Source organism: Lissotriton vulgaris, unplaced genomic scaffold, assembly GCF_964263255.1.
Source record: "Lissotriton vulgaris unplaced genomic scaffold, aLisVul1.2 SCAFFOLD_259, whole genome shotgun sequence".
NCBI lineage: Eukaryota > Metazoa > Chordata > Amphibia > Caudata > Salamandridae > Lissotriton > Lissotriton vulgaris.
In genome coordinates, this window is record NW_028247892.1 from 1,139,563 (window position 1) to 1,162,562 (window position 23,000).

Here is a 23,000-nt window from a genome sequence, read left to right on the forward strand (position 1 = left end):
GGGACCAAGCCCAGTAGAAGCTCTAATCTGGGGCGTAGCTATCAGTCGTGTAGCTGGTGCTGTGGCACAACCAGTGCTTCATTTGTAAAAAATTAAGTGCTAGGGACCTCATCAGGAGGCCACCCCAGCATGCACCACTTATTGCCACTGCCAACGCTGCCAGTACTAGCACATACACAACTATGACAATTCTGGATGTTGTGGCCCCCCAACGCTATAAGAATGGTTTGGGAGGCAGGTATTAATTGTTTTAATGTCTGTTTGATTATTAAACAACTGTTGTTGTGCTCATCTCCATATTACATAAACAGCGCCACCATGTGGCAGATGTCATGAATGCCAGTGTTGACAATCAAGTGCCTGTGCTGAGCACCGGAAAGGACTTGCTCAAATTAAGCACTGTTAGCACCCGGCCCCAAGACGGGAGTGGGCCCAGCAAGCCCTGGGTTGACAGTGGGAGCCTGTGCATGTTCTCCATCCAGGCTGTGCATTACAGCCTGGATGGAGAACATGTTAAGTGTGCATAACGTCTGGCCAAACCATCATGAGCTCGTAAAAATGCTCACCACTCCTCCCTCTGCTCTGTGGGCAGCCCAACACCTTCAGAGCCTTCTGAAAAATAAAATGATAATAACATGGTGTTATCATCATTTTTGTTTTTCCTGTGGGTGACGCTCCTCCTCAGCCGATGAGCCGCTGCTGTGAAAAGGAGGGACAGAGGAAATAGAAAGGGAGGAGCTAGTAAAAGGGAGAAACAATATGATTAGAGAAGGATGGCGAAAGAGCGGAGAGAAGGAATAAACTTGAACTGTAAGCAGGTAATCATCTATCAATGCAGAAGATGCAGTGACACCGGGGTCCAGATGTGTGATTGGTGAATTTTAATCCACTTTTGCACATGTATGTAATACCGACCTGGGCGAGGAGGGTGGGCAGGAAGTACATTATCCTTGCTTGCATCAGGACCGATGTCACCCAGGCTACACTACTGGCTTCAACCATTGATATTGATCTGACGTGTCTGCCTATCGGCGTTCTTCGCTGCAGACCGATAGCACCTCTCAGAACAAGCACTAGCAAAGCCAAAATCCTTATCGGCTCTACAGCCTTCGCAAACTGGTGCAATGGAGGGATACATTTTTTATTTATTTTTATTGCTAGTATATGCTGCAAAAAAAGGTTAAGAAACCTAAGTTAGGAGCAGATCCTTTGGTTTTCAAGTTACTTCACTTTAGAATTCTCCTTCCCACTCATTGAGAGCCCAAATATACCTAATTAAAATCAGAAAGCCATTCAGAAATTGGTTCAAAAGACAGTAAAAATGCAGCAACATGTGTTGCTGTTCAGTGGAAGGCCCTTTGCAATGGATGGCTGGTCACCTTTGTGTAGCTTATTGCTATTTTTGTGTGTTAAACTGGTACTAGTAAGGTGCAACCAATACCCAGACAGTGTTAACAAGTGTAAAAATAATAACAAAATAATGAAGTAATACTATCACAAAATGTGCAGCATTATGACGCGTAATTTGCCTTTTCTTGTTGTATAATTTACTAAACACAGCTGAATAATGGAACCCTTCCCTGCTGCATAATTCCAGTGACCCTGCCCATACCCCAACAAGGCACAGTCAAAACAGGGCCGCTCCTGTTTTATCTTTATTGCACTTAGTTTTTGGAGATGCCGGACTATTAGACGAGTGTTGTTAGAAAACAACAAGGGAACCCAAAGAAGTCAGCAAGGGACCTTGGGAGTCAATATTATTAAGGCAACAGTGTTCCCTTACAAGCAATAATCCTAGATCAATGAATATAGACAAAGTCGATGCTATATTTGGAAATGACGTACCCAGCCGGGCAGTGGTCTCAATGTTTACTTCAAGTCAATAAAAAAACAATTCTTACACAATATACAAGGGTGGCACAGTCCTGTACCCAACTTATTACACAGGAGATAGCAAGAAAGGGGAACAGTTACAGGGAAAACAAACAAAAGGGCTTAGGCAACAGCTTAATGTTCTGTAAACTTGTTAATTGCACAGTTTAACCCGTTGGCTGCTGCCGACGGCAGCACTACCTCGCTGGTGCTGCCGTCGGCCAATGGCCGACGTGACCGCGCCCGTTTTTTAAAACGGCCGAACTGCCGCAAAAAAGCGGAAGCAGCCAATGGGTTAAATGTAGGACAGAACAATATTTACACCATCACACTTTTACAGGGCATATAAATCATTCCTAGTGTGTAAGGTGTACATAGTTGTCGACGGCGTTTTGATACGTGTATCAAAATTTACGGATCTCATCAGGGCATGTAATATATGCCTAATAGTGAACCAGCCTCATTTGCCAAGAGGGTAAGACCACAATTCCATGTTAGGAAAATTAGTCTTTCCACGTGGGCTCCAGGTGGGGAGTTGCTAACGCTGGAGGGACTATTAGACGAGACCCGGTCCGTTTTATAATTGTCACTGAATCAATCCATTTAAGGTGCCCCTTACACATGTGTCACCTCCTTTGTGCTACTGGCGGATGGCAGAGACGAGCACGTGGCAGCTTCACACTTCGGTGACTTCCGGTCGAGTAGGCCCATAAATCAAACGCATAATAGAAACAGAAACAAAACACCTCGCAGCAGAGATGGGAAAGAAACTGCTTTTGCAGGGCTGGTCCGCAGCCGTCAGAGAGCCGGGAAGTGAACGAGGTTCTGGCTGGCACATTTCCCGCGGCTTTCTGTTCTTCCAGATGTTGCTTGCTGCCAAAACGAATCTTCTTTCCCATTACTATAAAATACCGACAAATCCAGTGGCTGTAGGCTGGCGGCGTCCGATATCCCGGAACACCAGGAAATGTCCCGTGTAGTTACTTTGTGGGGATATATTTGGGGGATTTTAGTGCTGGCGAAAGGTGTCGGATTGAAATGAGCGGGAACGGAAAGCACGGTGTATCTGGGGACTGGGGGTGGGGTGAGGGGAATGCTGCCCTTGCATAAAATAAACTGCAAAGCACAGATCGTTTTTGATGTGTTTCTTAGCTTCTGCCACAACAAGTTTGCCCATTTGTCTTGCGAATGTGTTCTCGAATGTTTGGTAAGCCTTTGGATGTTTCTTCTATTAATATACATGAAATGCAGGGCAAAGGAAACTCATTTTCAACTCATTTCTGTGATATAAACCGAATAATATTATACTAATTATGTGGCGGAGTTGACAAAATTATGTGGCATTAAAAGGTTAATTATGAGGCATAATGCGCAACTTTTTGTGGTAATATTGTTTCAGTATTTTGACATTTTTATTCTTGTTAACACTGGCTGGGCATAGGCTGCACTCCATTGCTACTAGTTTAATACCTAACTGTAGTAGTAAGCAAGAGAAAGATGACCAGTCAATATGTGCAAAGAGGCTTCCACTACAGGGCAACCAGCATCCCTGCACTTTTAGTCACTTTTGAATCATTTGGGTGAGAAACAATTTTGTTTTTGTTGATATCTGCATATTATGCAGCTGAATATGGATTATGTGGCAAATGAAATGCATAATTATGCCAAAAGCACTGCGGCTGGACACTCACGTAATTCCGTGCAGGCAAAATTATATGGTAGGCTGATTATATGGCAAACAAAGGCAACTTATGTTACACGTTCTGTGGCATTATTATAACAATGCTTCGCATTTTAGTAGAATGTTTTACACTATTCAAGCTAAATTGCAATCATTTTTAATGCCGAATTACATCTACCACTGCTTAAAAAGGATTACTTAAATTTTACAGTATCTGGTATGGTGTTGTATCGCTTCTCCAACAATTGTATTCCATTTTGATTTGTTTGAAATAGAAACATTAAGTGTTATTATCTGCAAGCTAAGCAGTGGATGTTGGATTGTGTGGTGAGTGTGGCAAGTCCAAATTTACACACAAAACAGCACAGCCTTGCGATCATGGTTTCTAGTCCCCCTGTGTATGGATAACTTTGTTGCCACCGGTTTCCTTCCAGATTTTGCTCCTAAGGCCTTCTCATCCTACCACCTCAGAGGAGCGGCTATTGTAGCTGAGACATAGACCCTCAATATTTGTGATGTTGCCATCCCAACCCAGATGACCAGGTCTAAATTTCGGATCATTTTTTACCTTTGACATAACCTGATCAACCCTTCGGCGAGTCACACATTTGCCCCAGACTCTTTGTAGCTGGTTAGTTGGCTCCGCTGCTAAAAAAAAACCTCCAAAGCTGGATTCTGACAATTTGGCCAAATGTCATCCAATTACTAGTTTCAGTTGTATGGGAAAGATCATGCTGCACTGTGAGCCGATAAGCTGATCATACTTGGAGTAACCGACGACTTGCTGGGTGTTCACCGGTATAGTAGATGGCTGCTGTTTAGGTGCTTGATGATGCTCCATGCACATCAGTGGCTGTCACTGACATTTGTATTCAATAGCTCCATTTAAGATATTGATCACATGATTTTGTTACAGATCTTGGTCTTATTCGGAGCTAGTACACCTCTTTCGCAGGTGATTGTTTTCAGACGGTGGTGATGGGAGAACTCATCTAGGGCCACATCCTCGTCTCCTAGGGTGTTTTCAGTGTTTGTGTTCCACCTCTATCTGCCTTAACCCCTTCCATGCTGGGCCGTTTCCGCCACTGTGCGGTAAACAAAAGAACAGGGCGGGGCCGTGAAGAACCCCAGCCGTCATCAGCACACGAGCGCCGCAGAGCGTGACGGCTGGGGTTCGTCACCAGCATGGAAGGGGTTAAGTGTGTTGATTTGACAGTGGGCTCATTTTCAGCAACAAAAAACCCAGACACACTACTACTAAGCTAATGACAGCGTATAATTTAGAGAGCTGTCATCTGTGGGAGACACTGGTTCAATAAAGAGCTGGAGTACATCCTAACTGTTGATCACCTAAAATTCTGTCCTCAAAAAATATTCCTGGAGCAGTGTTTGAATGAGTTAATTAGTCAAAGCACCCTCCTGCCTTGGTGCCTGATGCAAAACCACTGGGTCTTCCTTTATACTGTGTGCACAAAATCTAATACAAGGATTTTGTACCTATTGTCCAGATTCATCCCTTGAGTTAACTTTAGGTTTCACATCTTGGCCCTAGATCAGAGAACTGTTATCAGACCCTGGTCTTGTGTGTAGACACCGAATGTGCTGCCCACCTGCGCTTATTCAAGTTTGCTCTAAAGCTTTTAACAGAGTGCTGGTGGTTGGTACCTGCCCATGTGACCACCTAACGCCTCTCCAGGGCACATTTTGTAGGCTTTGCTATTTTGGCCAGAATGTCATTTAAACTGGCCTCCTTGGCACACAAGGCACTGCTCCTTGGTGATTCAACTCGTCTGGCTCACAACTTGCTTGTCTTTGGAGGGCAGCTGTACGCCCCCGCGACCAAGATATATTCTGGTTTGCGGGACGTTGTTTTCACAAGAGGAAATTTTGGCTCATTCTTTTGCAGGGGTTGGAACCACAATGGTGCTGTCCTTTCCAAGGAATCTCTTATTTGCTCATGAACCCATCACCGCTTTGGCATACAATTGAAAGTCAATTATATTTCTCTCCACTTGCTTTCTTGACGGATTATATATTTTCATTTTTCTTTTTCTGAAACACTAAAGCAGACAGGTCTTAACACAAAACTTAAAGAAAGAGGAAAACTGTTTGCATTAAAAAAAAATTCTAAACAAGTTACGTGATAACTAAAACCTTACAATTACGGTACGGTAATGATCATAACCTAACTGTGAAAAATACATAACGTTTTTGGAACAGTATGCTTATGTGAAAATGCAAAAAAAATGTGGCTGAATCCTTGGAACCTGTAAGAGGCTACAAGTCACACTATGATGAACCAATGTGGGCAAAATGTGTTTCACAACAGGAAACTATTTCCTGCAGGATTTTGAGACTGAAATACTCACCATGCTTTTTTCAGTGTAATCTGATAGTTAAGACAAACTCTCATGTTACATGGAAATATGTACTTTTCCAGCTGGGTTACATTTAGTGCCCTGTAATATGTTGGTAAGTTTTAGTCATTCATTATTTGCATGTTATTGTCTCTATTGTGTAGACTTGATGTGGTTTAAGAGGTCTGCGATATGGCAGAGAGGACACAATCCTCAGAAAACTATGGCTTTCCAATTCAAATATCTGCTTATTGATAACAGTTAAGAGCAGTGGGTCCAAGGTTTCTGCTAGGATTTTTTTTGCACAGCCTGGGCCATAGAACAGGGTCCTGTTTTTGTACCCAGTTTAAGAAGTAGGTCTGATTGAAGGCAGACCAGTGTTGTAGGGCGTATGTTCACCTCTGAGAAATAGATGGTCGTGTTTATACAATTCCATTGTTTATATAAATTCGCTGTAAAGGAAAGAACCTAAAATAGCAGGAAAGACAAGCAGTTTATGAAATGAAATACAAAGTATGTCAACGTGGCCATATGCAGTTTATAATTGGTAAAACAAATGTAAGTCCTGGGTCCAAAACATTTTCTTAGGAGCCCGCTACCGCCACTGACAAAAACTAGGGTTGCCGAATGCCAAGGCTGACTATATTTGATTCACCTGAAGCCTCATTCTTCACTACCACATTCTCTCTCCGGCAATATGAAGTTTATAATTGGTAAAAAAAAGGTAAGTACAGGATCCGGAAAGTTTTCTTAAGAACCCGCTACTCGAAATCCTTGGTTGCCAGACACCAAGAGTGCCTGTGCTTCATTCCACCAAAATCCTGATTCTTCCACTACCTCACTTCCTGTCTCTTTATCTCATCTTTCATGTACCATCCGTTGTCATTGTTTTAATATTTCATCCACCTCCTTTCTCCCTTTTCTGCCTTTCTCTCGCATGCTGTGGATCTGAGATGGAAAGTAAATCATAGTCCCCAAAAATGAGTGTCAGTTTCAACCACTTGCAACCACCAGAGTAAATTAAGCATGGAATACATTCAGCCATTTTGGTAGTCTTCAATTCCCCCTGAGTAATGACTTTATCTGATATCAAAATTAGAGATGCGCGAAATTCAGCAAAAATGATCTGAAATTGCTCATAATTATTCAAAATACAAATTATTCATTTTGCGATATATTCTAGTGTTATACGTAAGGACCTGTTTCGGAATTTAAAATGTGCAAAAACATTTTTAAAAAGCACTGCAAACAATTGCACTAGCGTTATGTTATTCCTGTGCATTTGTGGTACATTTTCACAGTAATGGTGCAGTCCTATTGAATGGCAAGTAATTACACGCAAAGGCATAATGGCGTAATATTGGGAATTTCGCATAACTAGCACAAAGCGAAATTTAAAAAACTGCACCAAAAAAGATTACATCATTTAATTTCGCCCAAGGCCTAAACAAAACCACAAAATGCTGGAAACCAACAAAAGATTTTCTCCTGTAGTTTGCTGCCTGTGATATGTTTAAGTCTTATGTTGGCAGGTTTAACCATACAAGTAAGGTTCACAGGGCATGGTTTACTCCCCAAGGGGCATATTAACAACGACCAGTGATAATCATCGCTGGCCGTGCTTAGGGATAATTATATTATATTACAGGCTATCTCTGGTATTTATCGCCCTGGTAGAGCGTAATTAACAACGCGTTATTCCAGGGCGATAAAAATTCCAGAGATAGCGAGGTTATCGCTCTTTTGCAGGGAACATCGTTGGTTTTCCAGCGATGTTCCCTGCAAAAGGGCGATAACCTTGCTGATACGACCCACAGGGTGATGGCTAAATCAGGATTTTAGCAGACGGTAGATCGCCAAAATTTAATGTGTGTTAAAATCATGTGGCCTGCCTTGTAAATATCGCAATGTAAACATCAGCGATATTTGCAAGGTAGTCCATCTGGGGTACGCCCAGTAACGCCCACTTTGCATCTCATTGGAGATGCAAAGGGAGGCATAGGGAAAAAGGGTGCTAACATGCGATTATGCATGTTAGCACCCTCTTGTAAATAGGATGCTGGTTACAAAGCCAAAAAAGCAGAGATAAAGCCCTTGTAAAAATGCCCCGAAGAAACTTGGCAGAAGAGGGCTGTCTTCAGCTCCCGAATAAAACCCCCTGTGCACCACCTCAGATATATGCTTCTTTGCTGCCTTGCGATGGTAATCATGGAAGAGTAAACAGTAAGGCCTTATTTTCACACAAAAAACGTCTTAAAGCCCCACTCACAAGTTTGTTACGTCACATTGGGGCAGATTTACAACTTTTTGGAACTCTCAAAACATTTCCAGGTTTATGCCTGGAACTCTCTGTCAGTGAGTCATAGCTTTCTAGGTAGTATCTCGAAAAGGATTTGAGCAGTCACTCTTCTCAAGCGAAAATATAGCCATGCATGGATTTGCAAGTCGAAACAAAGAGAAAGTGCAAATGAACTTGCTTAACTACATGATCTCTCGCCCCAGCCCAGGGAAAACAGTATTTTCCCCATTATAGCTCCCAATTTTTGATGGTTGGCGTGGTATTCTCATCATTTTTCCACAATGGGAAAAGATTTTCTCTTCCCTTTGTCGGGAATTAATTTCTGATCATTTCCAGGGCGGGAAGGACTCAGTGAGAAATCCGTAAACACCGACAAATGAACTCTTCCACGGCGCTTGAAGTGCCCACTTACGTCTTGTATGAGGCTAATGTCTTTAGACAGAATATCGGAAATAAACATATTCTGCGACAAAATATTGAGGACAAAAATATTGGGAAAGTACGTTTCTATAAGTAAGCAAAGTTTTACTACATAACTCCACATGTTTGTACCTCGACAGTATACATTTATCTTCAAAGTACGCAGCTGTGGAGTTAAGAATAGTAGATCAATATTTACCTATTTGCTCTCACCTTTGTTTATATTTCGGTCCACAATATGTTTTCCATGTGATATTTTTGTTTGTTTATTTATTTATTTATGACCGGTATTCTGTTAGTGATCCATGAGGAGACTTGCATGGGAAAAAAAGTTTGAAGATAACTTTTGTGAATTGCAAAAGTCGATTTGCACTCATAAAAAGTGTTAGGTCATGTCAGTCAAATGTGCATTTGGAAATAGCTCTCTGAATCAGGCCAAAGCATTTAATTTAGGGCCAGATGTATGAAGCTCAAATGGGTTCGCAAACGCCAAAGTTTGCGAACTCATTTGAGCAAAATGGTATGTATGTAGCAAATTTCAGTGCAAAATAAGGAATCGCAAATTTGCAATTCCTTATTTTGCGATTCCTTAAATGCATTGTATGATGCAAAAAAAATTGCTAATTGTCCCTAAGGAATCGCAAATTACCACCAACTTCAAGTTGGTGGTAACTTGCGAATTTCTTGAAAAATTGTAATTTTTGCATTTTTCAAAGTGTCATGTGATGCACATACATGCCCTTAGGGCATGTATGTGCACCACATGTGCACCCATGCTTATTTCAGGGGTGCAACAGGGTGTCCTTTGGACACCCTTGCACCCTTGAAATTATTCTCAATTCTCGATTAGCAAATTGCGAATCCCAAATTGAGAATAATTTCACATTCATTCCTATGGGCCTCATGGCCCATAGGAATGAATGGGAAATTATTCCTTAATTGCAATTAGCAATTTGCTAATCGCAATTAAGGAATTTTAAGAAATCGCTAAAAAATAGCGAATTTCTACCTACATACCATTTTGCAATTCTCAAATAGCGATTCCTTAAAAATCGCTATTTGAGAATCGCAAAAGTGTATCTTGATACATCTGGCCCTTAGTTTCATAGCCTTGCTCGATTGCGATTTACCATTCTGACTACAAATGCAGATCTGTTCTAGCACACTCCGTCAACGCTACCAATATTATTGCCAGTTAGGCTAGCGAAAACGCTCCAGCAACAATTCAGAAATTTCGTTTGTTAAAGCCCATATTTATCCTTTGGGCTTCTTGGCGCTATGGCACAGAAAATTGTCTGCAGGTCGCAATGTTTTGTCCTTTCCTTTGACAACTTAATGCCTTTTGACAAATATTGGAGCTAGCAATCTTGGCAAGAAGAAAGCTCTGGCCTGGAAACGTGGCGAAAACGTATTAAGGACAGAAAATCCAATTTAGGAACTTGGGAGAGGACTTGGAGTGATGTGGCAGCAGTAGTGATGGTGAGTGGTTGTGAGAGGTGGTTGGTGATTTTCCTGCAGGCTTCAATGCCCCCTCCCTTACAAACCTCAAGAATGTAAAATGGCCCTCTGGCTCGCACAGTGTTTGTGTTAGGTTCCAGAGTAAGTGCGTTCCAAGGTCTGTGCTCATTGGCTGCACAGCCCCAGACAAAATAACCAGAGCACGCTGGGAAGTCTGGCTAACCTCACTGCAGCCTAGGGAGACGCTCTTGTGATGTATGCATGCTGTCACCTGACACAGGGGTTTAGCAAGTCTCGAGGGACTGCTGCAACACTTCAAGGCCTTGCCATTGACACAGGCATCTAAAATGATGTACATCATATGTGTATGGAAGTGAAGGCAGCCAGACGTCACAGCCAGAAGGCAACAGGCGGTCCTCAGAAGACCTTTGCGTGCACACGTGCGTGCCGTCACGAGGTCACAAAACCCCAAGGCGACTTGCAGTAGCACCACTGTTGATGTAGAAGTGCCGGGTGTGTTCCTCGTATGGCTGCTGGGTCTTTGCATCCTTTCATGGAACTCCCAGTTGCATCACAGCAGCCATAGATAACTCATTCAGTCCTGTTTTTCCCTTTGCATTCTGGGTCTTGTAGTTTTGTTTTTCGATTTATGAACGCATGATTACAATACTTAAAATGTGAAGTAAAACAAAGGCTGGGGGTGCTGCTCACACCTGATCCGGGACAGTACAGGGATTTGCACGTGAGACGTGCTGTTAATGTCGTTTGGCCCTGGCATCTGCTTGGCACAAGTACAGGACACGGTTCTTTTATCTTAGCCTGGGTCGCCATGTGTTTTCAACGCTGATTATATTTCATTTAGGACTGCAGTTAGCTGGTGAAGCCAAACTGTATTTTTCTGTAGCAGAGTGTGAATATTGTGTGGAAATACAGGGTTAGGTCTGGTACCATACAATTATGAAACTGTGGAAATAACAGACTGATGTGTCTGTGTTGTAGACTTGCGGATTCAGGTAGGAAGTTGATTCATGGCAAGTTTTTGGGGCTGATTGGTGGCTGTTTGCATTCCTTGCAGTGTTGTTAAGGTGCTAAGTGGCGGCTGGTACGAACGGGGATGGCGGGGTTTAAAAGAAAAAATATAACCCTTACCTCTGCATGCAGCCGTTTCTCCTCCCCATCTTTCCCTCGCTCCCGGAAGCAGGAAGCACACATGCTCCCCTCACCAGCATGACAGCAGCGTCGTGATTGGTCTGAGCGGCCTGGTTTGGCGCTCAGACAGGGACAGCGACCCTGTGCATGTTCTCCGCCCAGGCTGTGCAATACAGCAACGTAGAGAACATGCTAAGTGTGCATGACTATTTGGCTGGCCCAAGACGACCGGCCAAACCGTCATGCACACTTAAGGGCACATATTTCCTACTCCCCCTTCTCTGACAGCCCGCCCCGCCCGAATCTGGCTCGCACTGAAAAATAAATTGATACTGACAATGTGTTAAAATAAAATGATAATAGCATTGTGTATCATTTTATTTTTCAATTTTTTGCTCTGCTCTGCTGAAAAGCAGTGGCGTGACGCTCCTCTGCCTTAGCTGGATGCTGTAGTTTTAATTTAAGTATGGGAAGGGGTCCCAGTAAGCATGAAACAATAACAAAGAATATACCAATAATCAAAGAGACAAATCATAGAGTTACATATTAATGTACCCAGAAAACGACCAATAGGTTCATATAGATTATTTTCCAAACATTTTCTGGGTACATTAATATGTAACTCTATTGAATTTGTTCTATTCGTCGATTTTACTGTCACTTCAAACCCTTTTCCCTCACCTATTACCTACACGTATCACCACCCCCTCCCTTCTTTCCCAACCTTTGGGGCACTGCAAAATAGTCACTGACTAATGAATGTTTATAAGTGACGTATATTCATGATACCAGCGCATTGTGAATAAAACAATGTGTCTCTATGATTTGTCTCTTTGATTATTGGTATATTCTTTGTTATTGTTTCATGCTTACTGGGACCCCTTCCCATACTTCAATTGACAACCCAGGTCCCCGTAACTTTGTCTGGGTACAACCCCCCTATTTATAGCGTAGTTTTAATTTAGTTCTATGTCTTATTGATATTTCAATAGGTCTGAATGGCTATAAAGCTTCTTCATTTTTTTTACCTCTGGTGTTGTTAAATGTCATGTTGGCACATACATAAAAAGATAATGAATCTGCTCACAGACTATAGCCGTGTCTGTTGCCAAGAGACACAGTGAATGCGCATGTGATGATGCGACCATGCTTTAATAAACAAGCACATAGTTCAGTTCATAAATAAATAGGAAACTAACAGCCATCTTTACATCAGTATGTCCTGTGGATGTAATGATGTCTTTTCTTCACCCTAGAACCCACTCCACTAAGTAGTTAAAAGACGCAAATACGGAGCGGAGATGCAATTTTGACTTTTTTCATTAAAAATTAGTGCTTAGTTTGTAAACAAAGAAGCACCAAGGACCTCGTCAGGAGGCCACTGCAGCTTGCACCCCACATTTCCACTCCCAACGCTGCCAATGACAGTACCAACAAAAGTACTAACCAGCCCACTCCTACAAGTGTGACAGTTCTGCCTATTCCAAGTCCCCAAACCTACAAGAATGGCCTGGACGGCAGTCTAAAGTCATTTGTAATGTATATTGAATTAATAAACAACTGTTGTTGTGCTCATTTTAAAAATAGACAGACAACGCCACCATGTGGCCGACTGTTACAGTTCCCAGTGTTGATAATTAAGTGCTGGTGCCAAGCACCTAAACCATTGGCTCAAATTAAGCACTGTTCAAAACACATATATTTTATAAGCTTGTTAGGAATAAAGCAGTGCTACACTTATAAAACATATTTCAAAGAGATACCGGCTACCATCAAATCAGAAAATGAGAATGAGACCACCTTTCTTGTTACACAAAGGTACAGCATAATTTTTATGAATAAAAGGGGAGAGTTCACTTAGCATCAGGATAGATGTGCTATATAATTGTTGCTCCCCTATTAGATAGAACTTGATGAATAGCCCGGCTTTAATATTTTTTACTCTAAGATCTCCTGTTTGGCCTGCGAGAAAGGCTGTGGAGTTCTTGGGTAATTTGTTCCCAGCAGCTCCATCTAGCTCATTTTGTAGTATGTGGGCCAAGTGCTGTGATGGAAGGCAGGTGTAATGTGCGCACAAGGGTATCTGAGGTACTGGTATTGGGAGGTTCAGAGGTATGTGTAAGGCTAGGCATCCACCTCCATGACTTTCCTACTTTGTATAGTATTTTTCACTGCTGGAAAGAGATGGAAAGGGACAAGCAAAGTAGGTGGCACTGTGACATCACTACTTGCTTGTAATAGGTTATTACAAGCAAGTTGTGACATGGTTGTATTATTACAGGTACGTTCAGAGGTCAAAATGCTACTGTAAAAGTAAAATAAAACATAGAAACTTGTAGGGAGACAACAGTCATCTGCCACCTCCCCATCACCTTTTGCCTATAAATAGCAACTCCACAATTCAGATCAAATAGTCATAATCCTCTAGCCACAGGGAGGCTCCCTCTGCCACCTGTGGACCTTGCAGGTGCTCTATTCTAGAACCTACTAACAAAAGGCTTTTGCACAAATCCATCCTTTCAAGAATTCAGATAGCATTATCATGTCCTATGTGGATACTAAAACACAATGTTTACCCTAAACCGCTAAACCTGTGTTTATTCCATGCCTGCATTTCTCACTAGACGTATTTGTGTATTTAAATGTGTCTTTCTTTTCCAAAATCCTCAAAAGTGATTTAAAACAAAAATATATCCTTGCTACACTGTTCACTTTGGTTCAATGTTATCCATATGCACACTGTTCTACATAACTCTGCTTTTTCTAATGTTAAATGTTTCTCATTTGGATGTTGTTACTCTGGTAAGGAAGTGCATGCTTGTTTTAAAAGCTAAACATGGGATAAAGTATTCAAAAGCATAGATTTAAGGCTACTGCATGTCAAAGAAGAATTGTGTAGCCTAAAACTACTGCGGGCCCTCATATGATATTACGTTTACTAGATTTGTGTAGCGCATTCCCCCATTTGGATGGGGTAAATGCACTCCAGGAGCTGGGCGCCATTGTATAGTCAAAGGATTGTCCCTGTCGGACAATCCAGGATGTCTCTTTATATTCATTCCTGTCATTCATTTTCTGGGTCTGCGAAGTGACTTGCTCTTTATGTGTTGCAGGATTGGTGTACTTTATTCCTCATAATACCATCTGTTGCATTCCCCACCTTACATTTCCGTAATCCATAAAGTTTCACAGTGAAAGAATCAGCATTGGAAATTTTAAATTCTGATTTCTAAAGGAAGTAGTGACATTTTTGGCTGCACTACTAGTTTATTATGTTAACTTTCGAATGAGAAACATTGTTGTTGGGAAGCGCTTTTCATGTCAATTTCTTATAGAAAGCCAAAAGGTCTCAGGTGTCAAAAACAATCTTTAGTAAGGAATGGTTTTTCGGGTTTAGTAAATTAAAAATGTATAGAATATCAACCTTAAAACCCTATACCTTGAGTGTCTCCTCCTGAGTTTCAAACATTTCATCATATCTATTAAACCTTCCACACATCAGCTCTGAATCCCCCTTTGTTAATGTTTTCCATCATTCTCTTCCTTCCATTTCTTCCTTCTCTCTATGTCTTTGGGTCAAAGTCTGATGAAAAATTAGTCCTAGAGGTGGGCGAGCAACTGAAAGCTCAAGCCTGAATCCAGGTTCTCGCTCAGCTCAAGGTCCTTCTGGGTTCTCGAGCCTATAACAAGTCGAGCTTTCATGTGGCTTCTGCCTGACATCCTCCGTCTACGAATTAGGAACTGGGGAACCGGGTTGGAGTCTCAGCATTGGCTCAACATCCTATGATCCTAGGCAAATCACTTAATATCCCTATGCGTTTAAAACATATGTCCTTGTGTAATGCTACATATTAGAGACAAAACTCCCACATGTCAATACACTTTTTTGAAATTTGAAGAGACTTTGTGGTATTTTCCGAAATGTTTATTGTTTGATTTACAAAGCAAAGATTTTCACACCCAACTCTAGTTCTGAGCATAAAAATTAGAGCCAGCAGACACCACCAGTAAGCACCCACATAAACTGAGCACTGGATGGAGCCCCAAAATAAAGAAGGAGTGGTACTGAGGGCCCGAGGTGGGGATTGGTGGGAGCTCTGCCTGCAGGGAAAAAAAATAAGCATTATTTTCCATAGGCTATGTGTGTAGAAGGATGTGCCTGGACCTGGTCATTAGCCTTCATCAAGGCGCCATGTCCTTTTTCATCTTGATTAGGAGTTGAAGTGATGATAAGTAATGGAGTAGATATTGCCCTGACCCTTAGGACACAAGTCCAAAAAAAAGAGGTGAGGGGACTAACCTGGTTAGGCAGTATGCAATGACATCAAGGCGCGCAACATCACGGCGCATGACATCACACATGGCATCATAGGAAATGACATCATAGAAAGTGGCATCACAAGCCACAACTTTACAGTAAGTGGCATCACAAGAAGTGACATCAGATCTAAAGCCCTCACATATATGTTTAGCAGGTCTATCATGTGTACATTTGTTCACATTGCGAGGATAAAAGCGCACAGTGAGCTGTGGAAGATGAAATGAGACTTCTACACCTTGTAGTCCTCCAGTTTTATGTAACACATCCTGTATATTCATTTACAAATGTATATCATTTATTGTATAAGTAATATGCACGCCTGATGTAAAGGGATCTGACACCCTACATTGGAATGAATAGGGTTATACAAGAAAAAATAGTAGTACTTAAATTGTTTCAATGCCTCCTCAGGGGCAGTAAGCTCTATATAAATGCAATTTGTTTTGTGTAAATACTGGGAAAGACCAACACATCTGACTTTCTACAGCGCATGCATAACTCCTAAACCAGGACTGAACAAAGTGAAAAACAGCCTCTCTTAAGTATGTGTGAAGTGCTAACAAGGTGTGAGCCTTTGTTTCCCCTGTGCTTCATTTCAGTCAGGTGTGAGGCTCCTGACTGCTCCCAGCCAAGAGACTCAACAAAAGGAGGCCTGATGGCCGCTCAAATTCGGCCTTTGTTATGGGCCCAGCAGGAGTCTAAAATAAGAAAGCTCTGTCCCCGCCTGCATGTTGTTTCTTGTTGCAGATGGAAAGCAGACAACGTGCAGGCGCTGCTGAAAGTGTCCCGGTGTTTGGAAATTACACCGGGAGGACTTCAGCACATTTTTCGGTGGTGCCCAAATTCTTAGCAGGGTGGACGGCGTTCACCCTGTGCAAATAGCGGGTGCACGTCGTCCACCCGCGTGTACCCCCGACTCGTGCCCTGCTACTGATATCATGACAAAGTGGACCTGATTTTATAAGGAAACTAACACCCTATTTTTGTATATTTTTCTACAGAAACGTTAATGGATTCCACAACAGCAACAGCAGAACTGGGCTGGACGGTACATCCGCCATCGGGGGTGAGTGATTTTGCTGAGTAGTTTTGCGTCCACCCTTTCCTTTTACTGTGTACTTGCCAAAAGCTGCACAGCGGGTTAGTTAGCGCCTATGCTAGATCGAGACTGTACTGGCTCCAAATCCCAGATCCGCCTAAAAAAATGAATGTAACCCAGATGTGTTGGGACCAGCCGCTGTCCCTTGATGGGGTTTGCTTTCAAACTTTATGCACCAAAGTACTTAACCATCCAGTTTCACACACATTGACAGCTTTGGAAGTAAAGCCGACTTACACGTAAGGTTTCCACCTTTATGAAAAGAGCACTCTCCGTCTCAGTAGGTGAACTTGGCATGAGAGGAACTGGGCAACAGTTATAGCAAGATCAATTTGCACAGCTTCCCCTCCCACCACTTATATTCCCTAAATGATCATGTCCTGCACTTCTAAAAAATGGCACCAGCTAACATTTTGCATTTTCTTCCTTCATATTATATTGGTGAAGCGCAAACCTAGTTGAGGAGCAGCTGAGCACAGGACATGATGAGGAGTGTTGGGGGGGTGGGACAAAAACAACAAATTTTTGTGTAAAATGTCTTTTATGATTGAAACATATCGAATAAAGACTAATTAAAGTGAAAAAAAAAAAGTGAGGAGTGTTGGGTAGACAATACACAAAAATGTATATCACTTGGAAATTTACGGCTTTTAATTAAATATCTACATTACATTTTCCCTATTTACACTTCCATTTGCCATATTTATATTTTAAAGGCCCGGCAGATTGCATGATTTGCCCAGAAGCACACAATTTCCAGTCATGACATTTTTTTTATTTATGTGTAGTTTTTGAAAATAGCTAAATTAATAGCTTTGTCATTTACAATGCCAATAGTTATAACTTTCGCAAATAGGACACCTATAACATTTGTAATGCAACATGTTTTGTATTTACGTGACTTAGATGTATTGATATTACAAACAACAATGGCTTTTAATTTTTTTAAATAATTAATACTTAAATAAAGTGATTGTAATTTATATTGGCAATAGCTTAAACTTTTGTTAATAACTTTTGTCAAGATTATGTTCAGTGTATTTTATTGTGATGAAAATCCAAGAACAGAAGTGAAATATTAACATCTTTTTGTGACATGTGTAATAAAGCCTGAAACATTGAGAGAACATATTTGAACCAGTGATGCTGTGGTGGTGCTGAGTGATGCTGTGGTTGCGCTGAGTGATGCTGTGGTTGCGCTGAGTGATGCTGTGATTGCGCTGAGTGATGTAGTGGTTTCGCTGACTGATGCTGTGGTTGCGCTGAGTGATGCAGCGGTTGCGCTGAGTGATTCTGTGGATGCGCTGATTGATGCTGTGGTTAGGCTGAGTGGTGCTGTGGTGGTGCTGAGTGGTGCTGTTGTGGTGCTGAGTGGTGCTGTGGTGGGTGGTGCTAAGTGGTGCTGTGGTGGTGCTGAGTGGTGATGTGGTGTTGCTGAGTGATGCTGTGGTGGTGCTGAGTGGTGCTGTGGTGGTGCTGAGTGATAATGTGGTGGTGCTAAGTGGTTCTGTGGTGGTGCTGAATGATGCTGTGGTGCAGAGTGGTGCTGTGCTGGTGCTGAGTGATAATGTGGTGGTGCTGAGTGATAATGGGGTGGTGCTGAGTGGTCCTGCTGATTGATGTTGTGGTGGTGCTGAGTGGTGCTGTGATGGTGGTGCTGAGTGGTGCTGTGGTGGTGCTGAGTGATAATTTGGCGGTGCTGAGTGATAATGTGGTGGTGCTGAGTGGTGATGCGGTGGTGCTGAGTGATAATGTGGTGGTGCTGAGTGATAATGTGGTGGTGCTGAGTGATGCTGGGGTAGCGCTGCGTGATTTGGTGATGCAGAGGGCAGAAAGGCACAAAAAACGAGTCTAACAGACGGCAGAAGGGCAGAAAAACAAGGGAAAAACGAGTCTAACAGAGGGCAGAAGGGCACAAAAAACGAGTCTAACAGGGGGCAGAAAGGCACAAAAAACGAGTCTAACAGAGGACAGAAAGGCACAAAAACCGAGTCTAACAGAGGGCAGAAAGGCACAAAACCGAGTCTAACAGAGGGCACAAAGGCACAAAAAACGAGTCGTAACAGAGGGCAGAAAGGCACAAACAAGCATTGGTGAAGCAAAGAGGTCTTGTCTTGCAGGCTGCTGCAGTAGATAAATGTAAAAAAATTCATTGCAAGCCTATGCAACAAAAATAAAGACCTAGCTGCTTATCCTTGCAATTGAGTACATTTAAAAAATGAACCATCACATAGAATTTTAACTGAACTGTAGCAGTGCTTATTAGCAGGAACGTGTACAAAGAACAGGTATAGAAACTTTTTAATTTTAATGCACATACCAGGAGAGTACGATTCATATTACCACAACAAAGGTACTAATAGCTTTGTATTTCTGTAAAGTGAAGACGTATCATAAGCGCACAAAAAAAAATACAAGCAGCGATCTCGAGAGGTTGTGGGGCAGGGTGAAGGGTTAAGGGGTAGGAAAAGACGGCACAGGCTGGGCAGGCTGCGATCTGGGTGTGGGTTGTGGGGAAGTGGTGAAAGAAGAGACGGCACAGGGTGAGCAGGCTGCCTCACGCAGGAAACAGGACGCTTTGATGTGGTGTGCGAGGCGGATGGGGGTGGGAGGCGGGGAGCAGGGGAGCAAGCGATTGGGAGGGAACCAGCGATAGACTTCACAACATCCGCCTTTTCATCTCTAATTAACGCCAAGGAGCCAGAAGAACAGTGTAAGGCTGCGCTTAAGGACAGCTCGTCGTTCACAACGCAACCCAATATATTGCACACATTTAGCTAATCGCAAAGAAGCGAAGTTGCTTCCATTTGTTTGCAGATGGACAATCAATGTAGTCAACAGAAAGCTGTGTGCCGCACTTACCCATTTAAAAGTACGCCTGAGGAAGAGTCGATTGTACATTTAAACAAGAAATGGGAAATGAAAGGCAAGAAAGGGTGGGAGGGTGGGAAATGAACGGCAAGCAAGGGTGGGAGGGTGGGAAATTACACAAGTTAAAAAAAATAAAAGTACACTGGGAGGGGGGAGGAGAAACAGGAGAGACGGCCTGGCGGCCGTCAAAGTGAAAGTACGGCCGGCCGGCCATGGGCAGTGAATAAATTAGGGGAGGAGAAATGCCTGAGGCAGAGCGCACTCTGAGGGATGCCTGTGGGAGGGAGGCTGGTGGCTTTGATATGCACGCGCTTTTTAGGTCAATGCGCTTGCGCATTGAGCTTGCTTTTCACGGGCACAGCATCAAATCGCCCGATGGTTAAGCTCTGGTTAAGCCCCAATATCTCTCGGAAGCTCAATGCGCAAGCGCATTGACAGGCTCGACCTAAAGAATAGTGCCTGGAAATAATTCTATGGTTGCAGACTAAGGGGCCCATTATGATCGCGGACGGACTTGAGTCTGTCCGCGATCACCGTGGAGGAGGGAACGTCCGCATGGGCTGCGGCGTTCCCTCCTGTGCAATTAGGATGTGACCGCCACCCTGGCGGTCACATCCTCCATTGTTAACATTGCGGCGGGTGCGGCTTCAAGCTGCACCCTCCGCAATGTTAAAAATGCATGCAATGCATTTGTATGCAGAAAGCGGCAGGCACCGCGTGGTGCCTGACGATTTCTGCATACAAATGCAGGGGGGTACCATAGGCACCCCCCACCCCCCCTTCACCCAGGGGGCCCGCAACGGGCCCCCGCAGTGAAGGTCCCTATGCTTTTTCACGGCGGAAAACCCGCCGTGGAAAAGCATTTCTTTTGGGGCATCCTAATATGGTTGGCGGTGTCTGAGACACTGCCACCATATTAGGGCTTTTCCGTTGCGGTTGTAAGCCAACCGCGGCGGAAAAGCTGCGGATGGGAACCAGGACCCACCAGCCATCCTAATGTGGCGGTGGGTTTTTGGTGGGTCCGCTGCGGTTTTTCCGCATCCTCCGGGCCGGTGGTGGCTTCCGCCGGCCCGGAGGATGAGGAAATTCCGCAATCATAATAGGCCCCTAAGTGCTCAAATCGTTCATAAAAATAAATACCGGAAGTAGTTTGATGAAATTACTGGCAAAGAAGAGTTTGCTGCAATTATTTGGCAATTCACTGTATCCTGGCTCCTCCAGCACTCGAAACACCTGGATCGGTGTTTTTATTTCTGGAAAGTTGGCAGTTGTGCAGTGCAGGCCAATGGTGTACAGGGACGCAACTTTTTTGAAAGTATGGAGTGACCACATTGGTTGCTTTGCTACTATGAGCCGGCAGCCAATGATAAAGTGACTTTCACTCAGACTCCTGCTCATTTGAATACCAGTTTAGACTATCTCCTGCTTGTTTTCATGTGTAAGTCGCCCACAGTGGAAAATTATAGACCTGGTACCAAGAAAATTAGCAAAACATCTTTCATTATTTTAAGTTGGGGCCTGAAGCGGCCGTAAAAAGTGAAAAATTAAGATGTTTCTTTCAATTTCACACATGCTGCCTGAGAAGGCCAATTTCCCCCCTCCCCCAGTGTGCGCCTGGACTCGCGCCAAGAACTCTTTTCACACAAATGCTGAAACTTACTTGGCATGAGAAAAGAATCCATCAAGGGAGGCCTCCATCAGAGAGATTAAAAACTCTGTCAGACAAAACACCCCCACCCCTGCGCTTGCTCCCTCATCACAAAAAAGTGTTCGACAGAGGCCCGCGCTGACACAGGCCGCCATTTTCCCTCGTCCCCTCTTCCTTGGTGGATTATGAACTGCCAGAGGCCTCCTCTGTCTCGCTAGCCCGACCCTTCGCACTTTGATTGAAGAAGAGAGGTTGCGTAAAAAATGATCTCTTTTCAATAGGTTGGGTCAGGCCTTTCTCTTTTTTCGGTATTCAGCGGCCTTTGAGTTGGAAATTCTCCATATGCAAACCATAAAAACTTCCCTTCGTACTCCCCTCCCTTACACCCTGCCTTCCCACTTTGCTAATGAGGCCCGGGGCCTGCTGTAGGCTGTCTGAATGTATTATTTTGTTTTTCTTTTGAGTTCTTGGCATGTTAATTAGGAAGAATAGAGAAAGGGAGAGTGCTCTAATTAAGCTCCACGACGCGGGGAAGACTGTGGCAAGGGGTGACTTTCTTGTAGTAGAAAAAAGGCCCTTTAAGTGGCAAATTTAAGGGATTAGTTCAACCTAGATGCCTGTGGTTTCAGCAGCTCCAAAGTAAGGTCTGCCCAAAAAACAGTACGCTACCCCCCTCACCACTATTCTACTGCACCACATACTTGCTTGCTGTTTGAGGTCTCCTTTCTCCATGACTGCCCCCCCCCCCCCCCCAACACAGAATGGGGAAGAAACCATGACGACAGTATTTGAACATTAAGGGGGCCTATTTCATCATGGCTTCCATGCCAATATAGGAGTGGGCATATATAGTTTGGAGCCACAGGGTCCTGTGTCTGCTGAATTTCTATTAATGCCCCCAAAGGTAATGCTGCTTGCCAGTGACATAGCAAAGGTACAGCAAGCCTAAATAAAAGCAGCAAAATTGACATTAACATCCTTTGATTAGTCAATTATACATAATACACAGAAGTCATTGAGGGGGTGTGGCCCCATTACACCCAAGTCACTGGTGCCACCCTTGACCCTCGCCCCACCCTCTACGTCCTTAACTTCTCCTTGCTGGTCACACTTCCATTTCCCGCTGAAGCTCATCACACGTGATTATTCATGTGGCGTGTCCGTGGAGAAAACCGGATGTAATCGTTCATAGGTGAAAATTGAGGTTGTATCAGTGGCCTGGTTGGAAAATCTAATCAAGTCTTTATTGCAGAATCTGCTGTGATATTTCTGCATATTTATTTTAATGAAATTAGTGTATCATTTGTTATTCTAGTTCTTCAAAGGCCTGAAGGAATTATGTGGGAACGTGATATATATGTTATATATATACACACACACATATATATATTTATATATATATACATACATAGATAGATAAACAGATAGGTAGATGGATGGGTGGATAGACAGACCAAGATAGAAAAAAGCACACCCTCCAGCTGAGATTTGGTCATTCATATTTATACCATCAGCAGTGCAACACCCATGGCTGCCACATCAGAACATTTTTGGCAGTGCTTGCTTGCCTTCATCACGGCAATGTAATCAAGGCAGAGTATCAAAGTCGAAAGGTATTCATGGTCGCCAGGAGGGTCCTGCTTTATCCGTTCCAGGATCATCGCATACAGGGAGGGTCTTCTGTTCTCCTTCCGGGAGAGTGAGAGAGAGAGAGTGGGTGTCACACAGGTAGTCCAGGTTTATACAAAATCGTGCTCTTTCATTATTAGTTCTTCCAAACAACATACAGGTGCAAAAGTCTTTGCAGGAAAAGTGCAGAAAACGT

General features: G+C 43.2%; 1 protein-coding gene across 6 annotated transcripts in view; it reads left to right on the forward strand.

The window, feature by feature from the left end:
- Positions 1-23,000, forward strand: part of EPHB2 (EPH receptor B2) — a 786,068-nt gene that overhangs the window by 257,069 nt on the left and 505,999 nt on the right. For all 6 annotated transcript variants that reach the window (XM_086949834.1, XM_086949836.1, XM_086949837.1 and 3 more), the window contains exon 2: positions 16,559-16,623. In XM_086949834.1, coding sequence (XP_086805960.1) covers positions 16,559-16,623 — 65 coding nt within the window. The remainder of the gene's footprint in view (positions 1-16,558; positions 16,624-23,000) is intronic.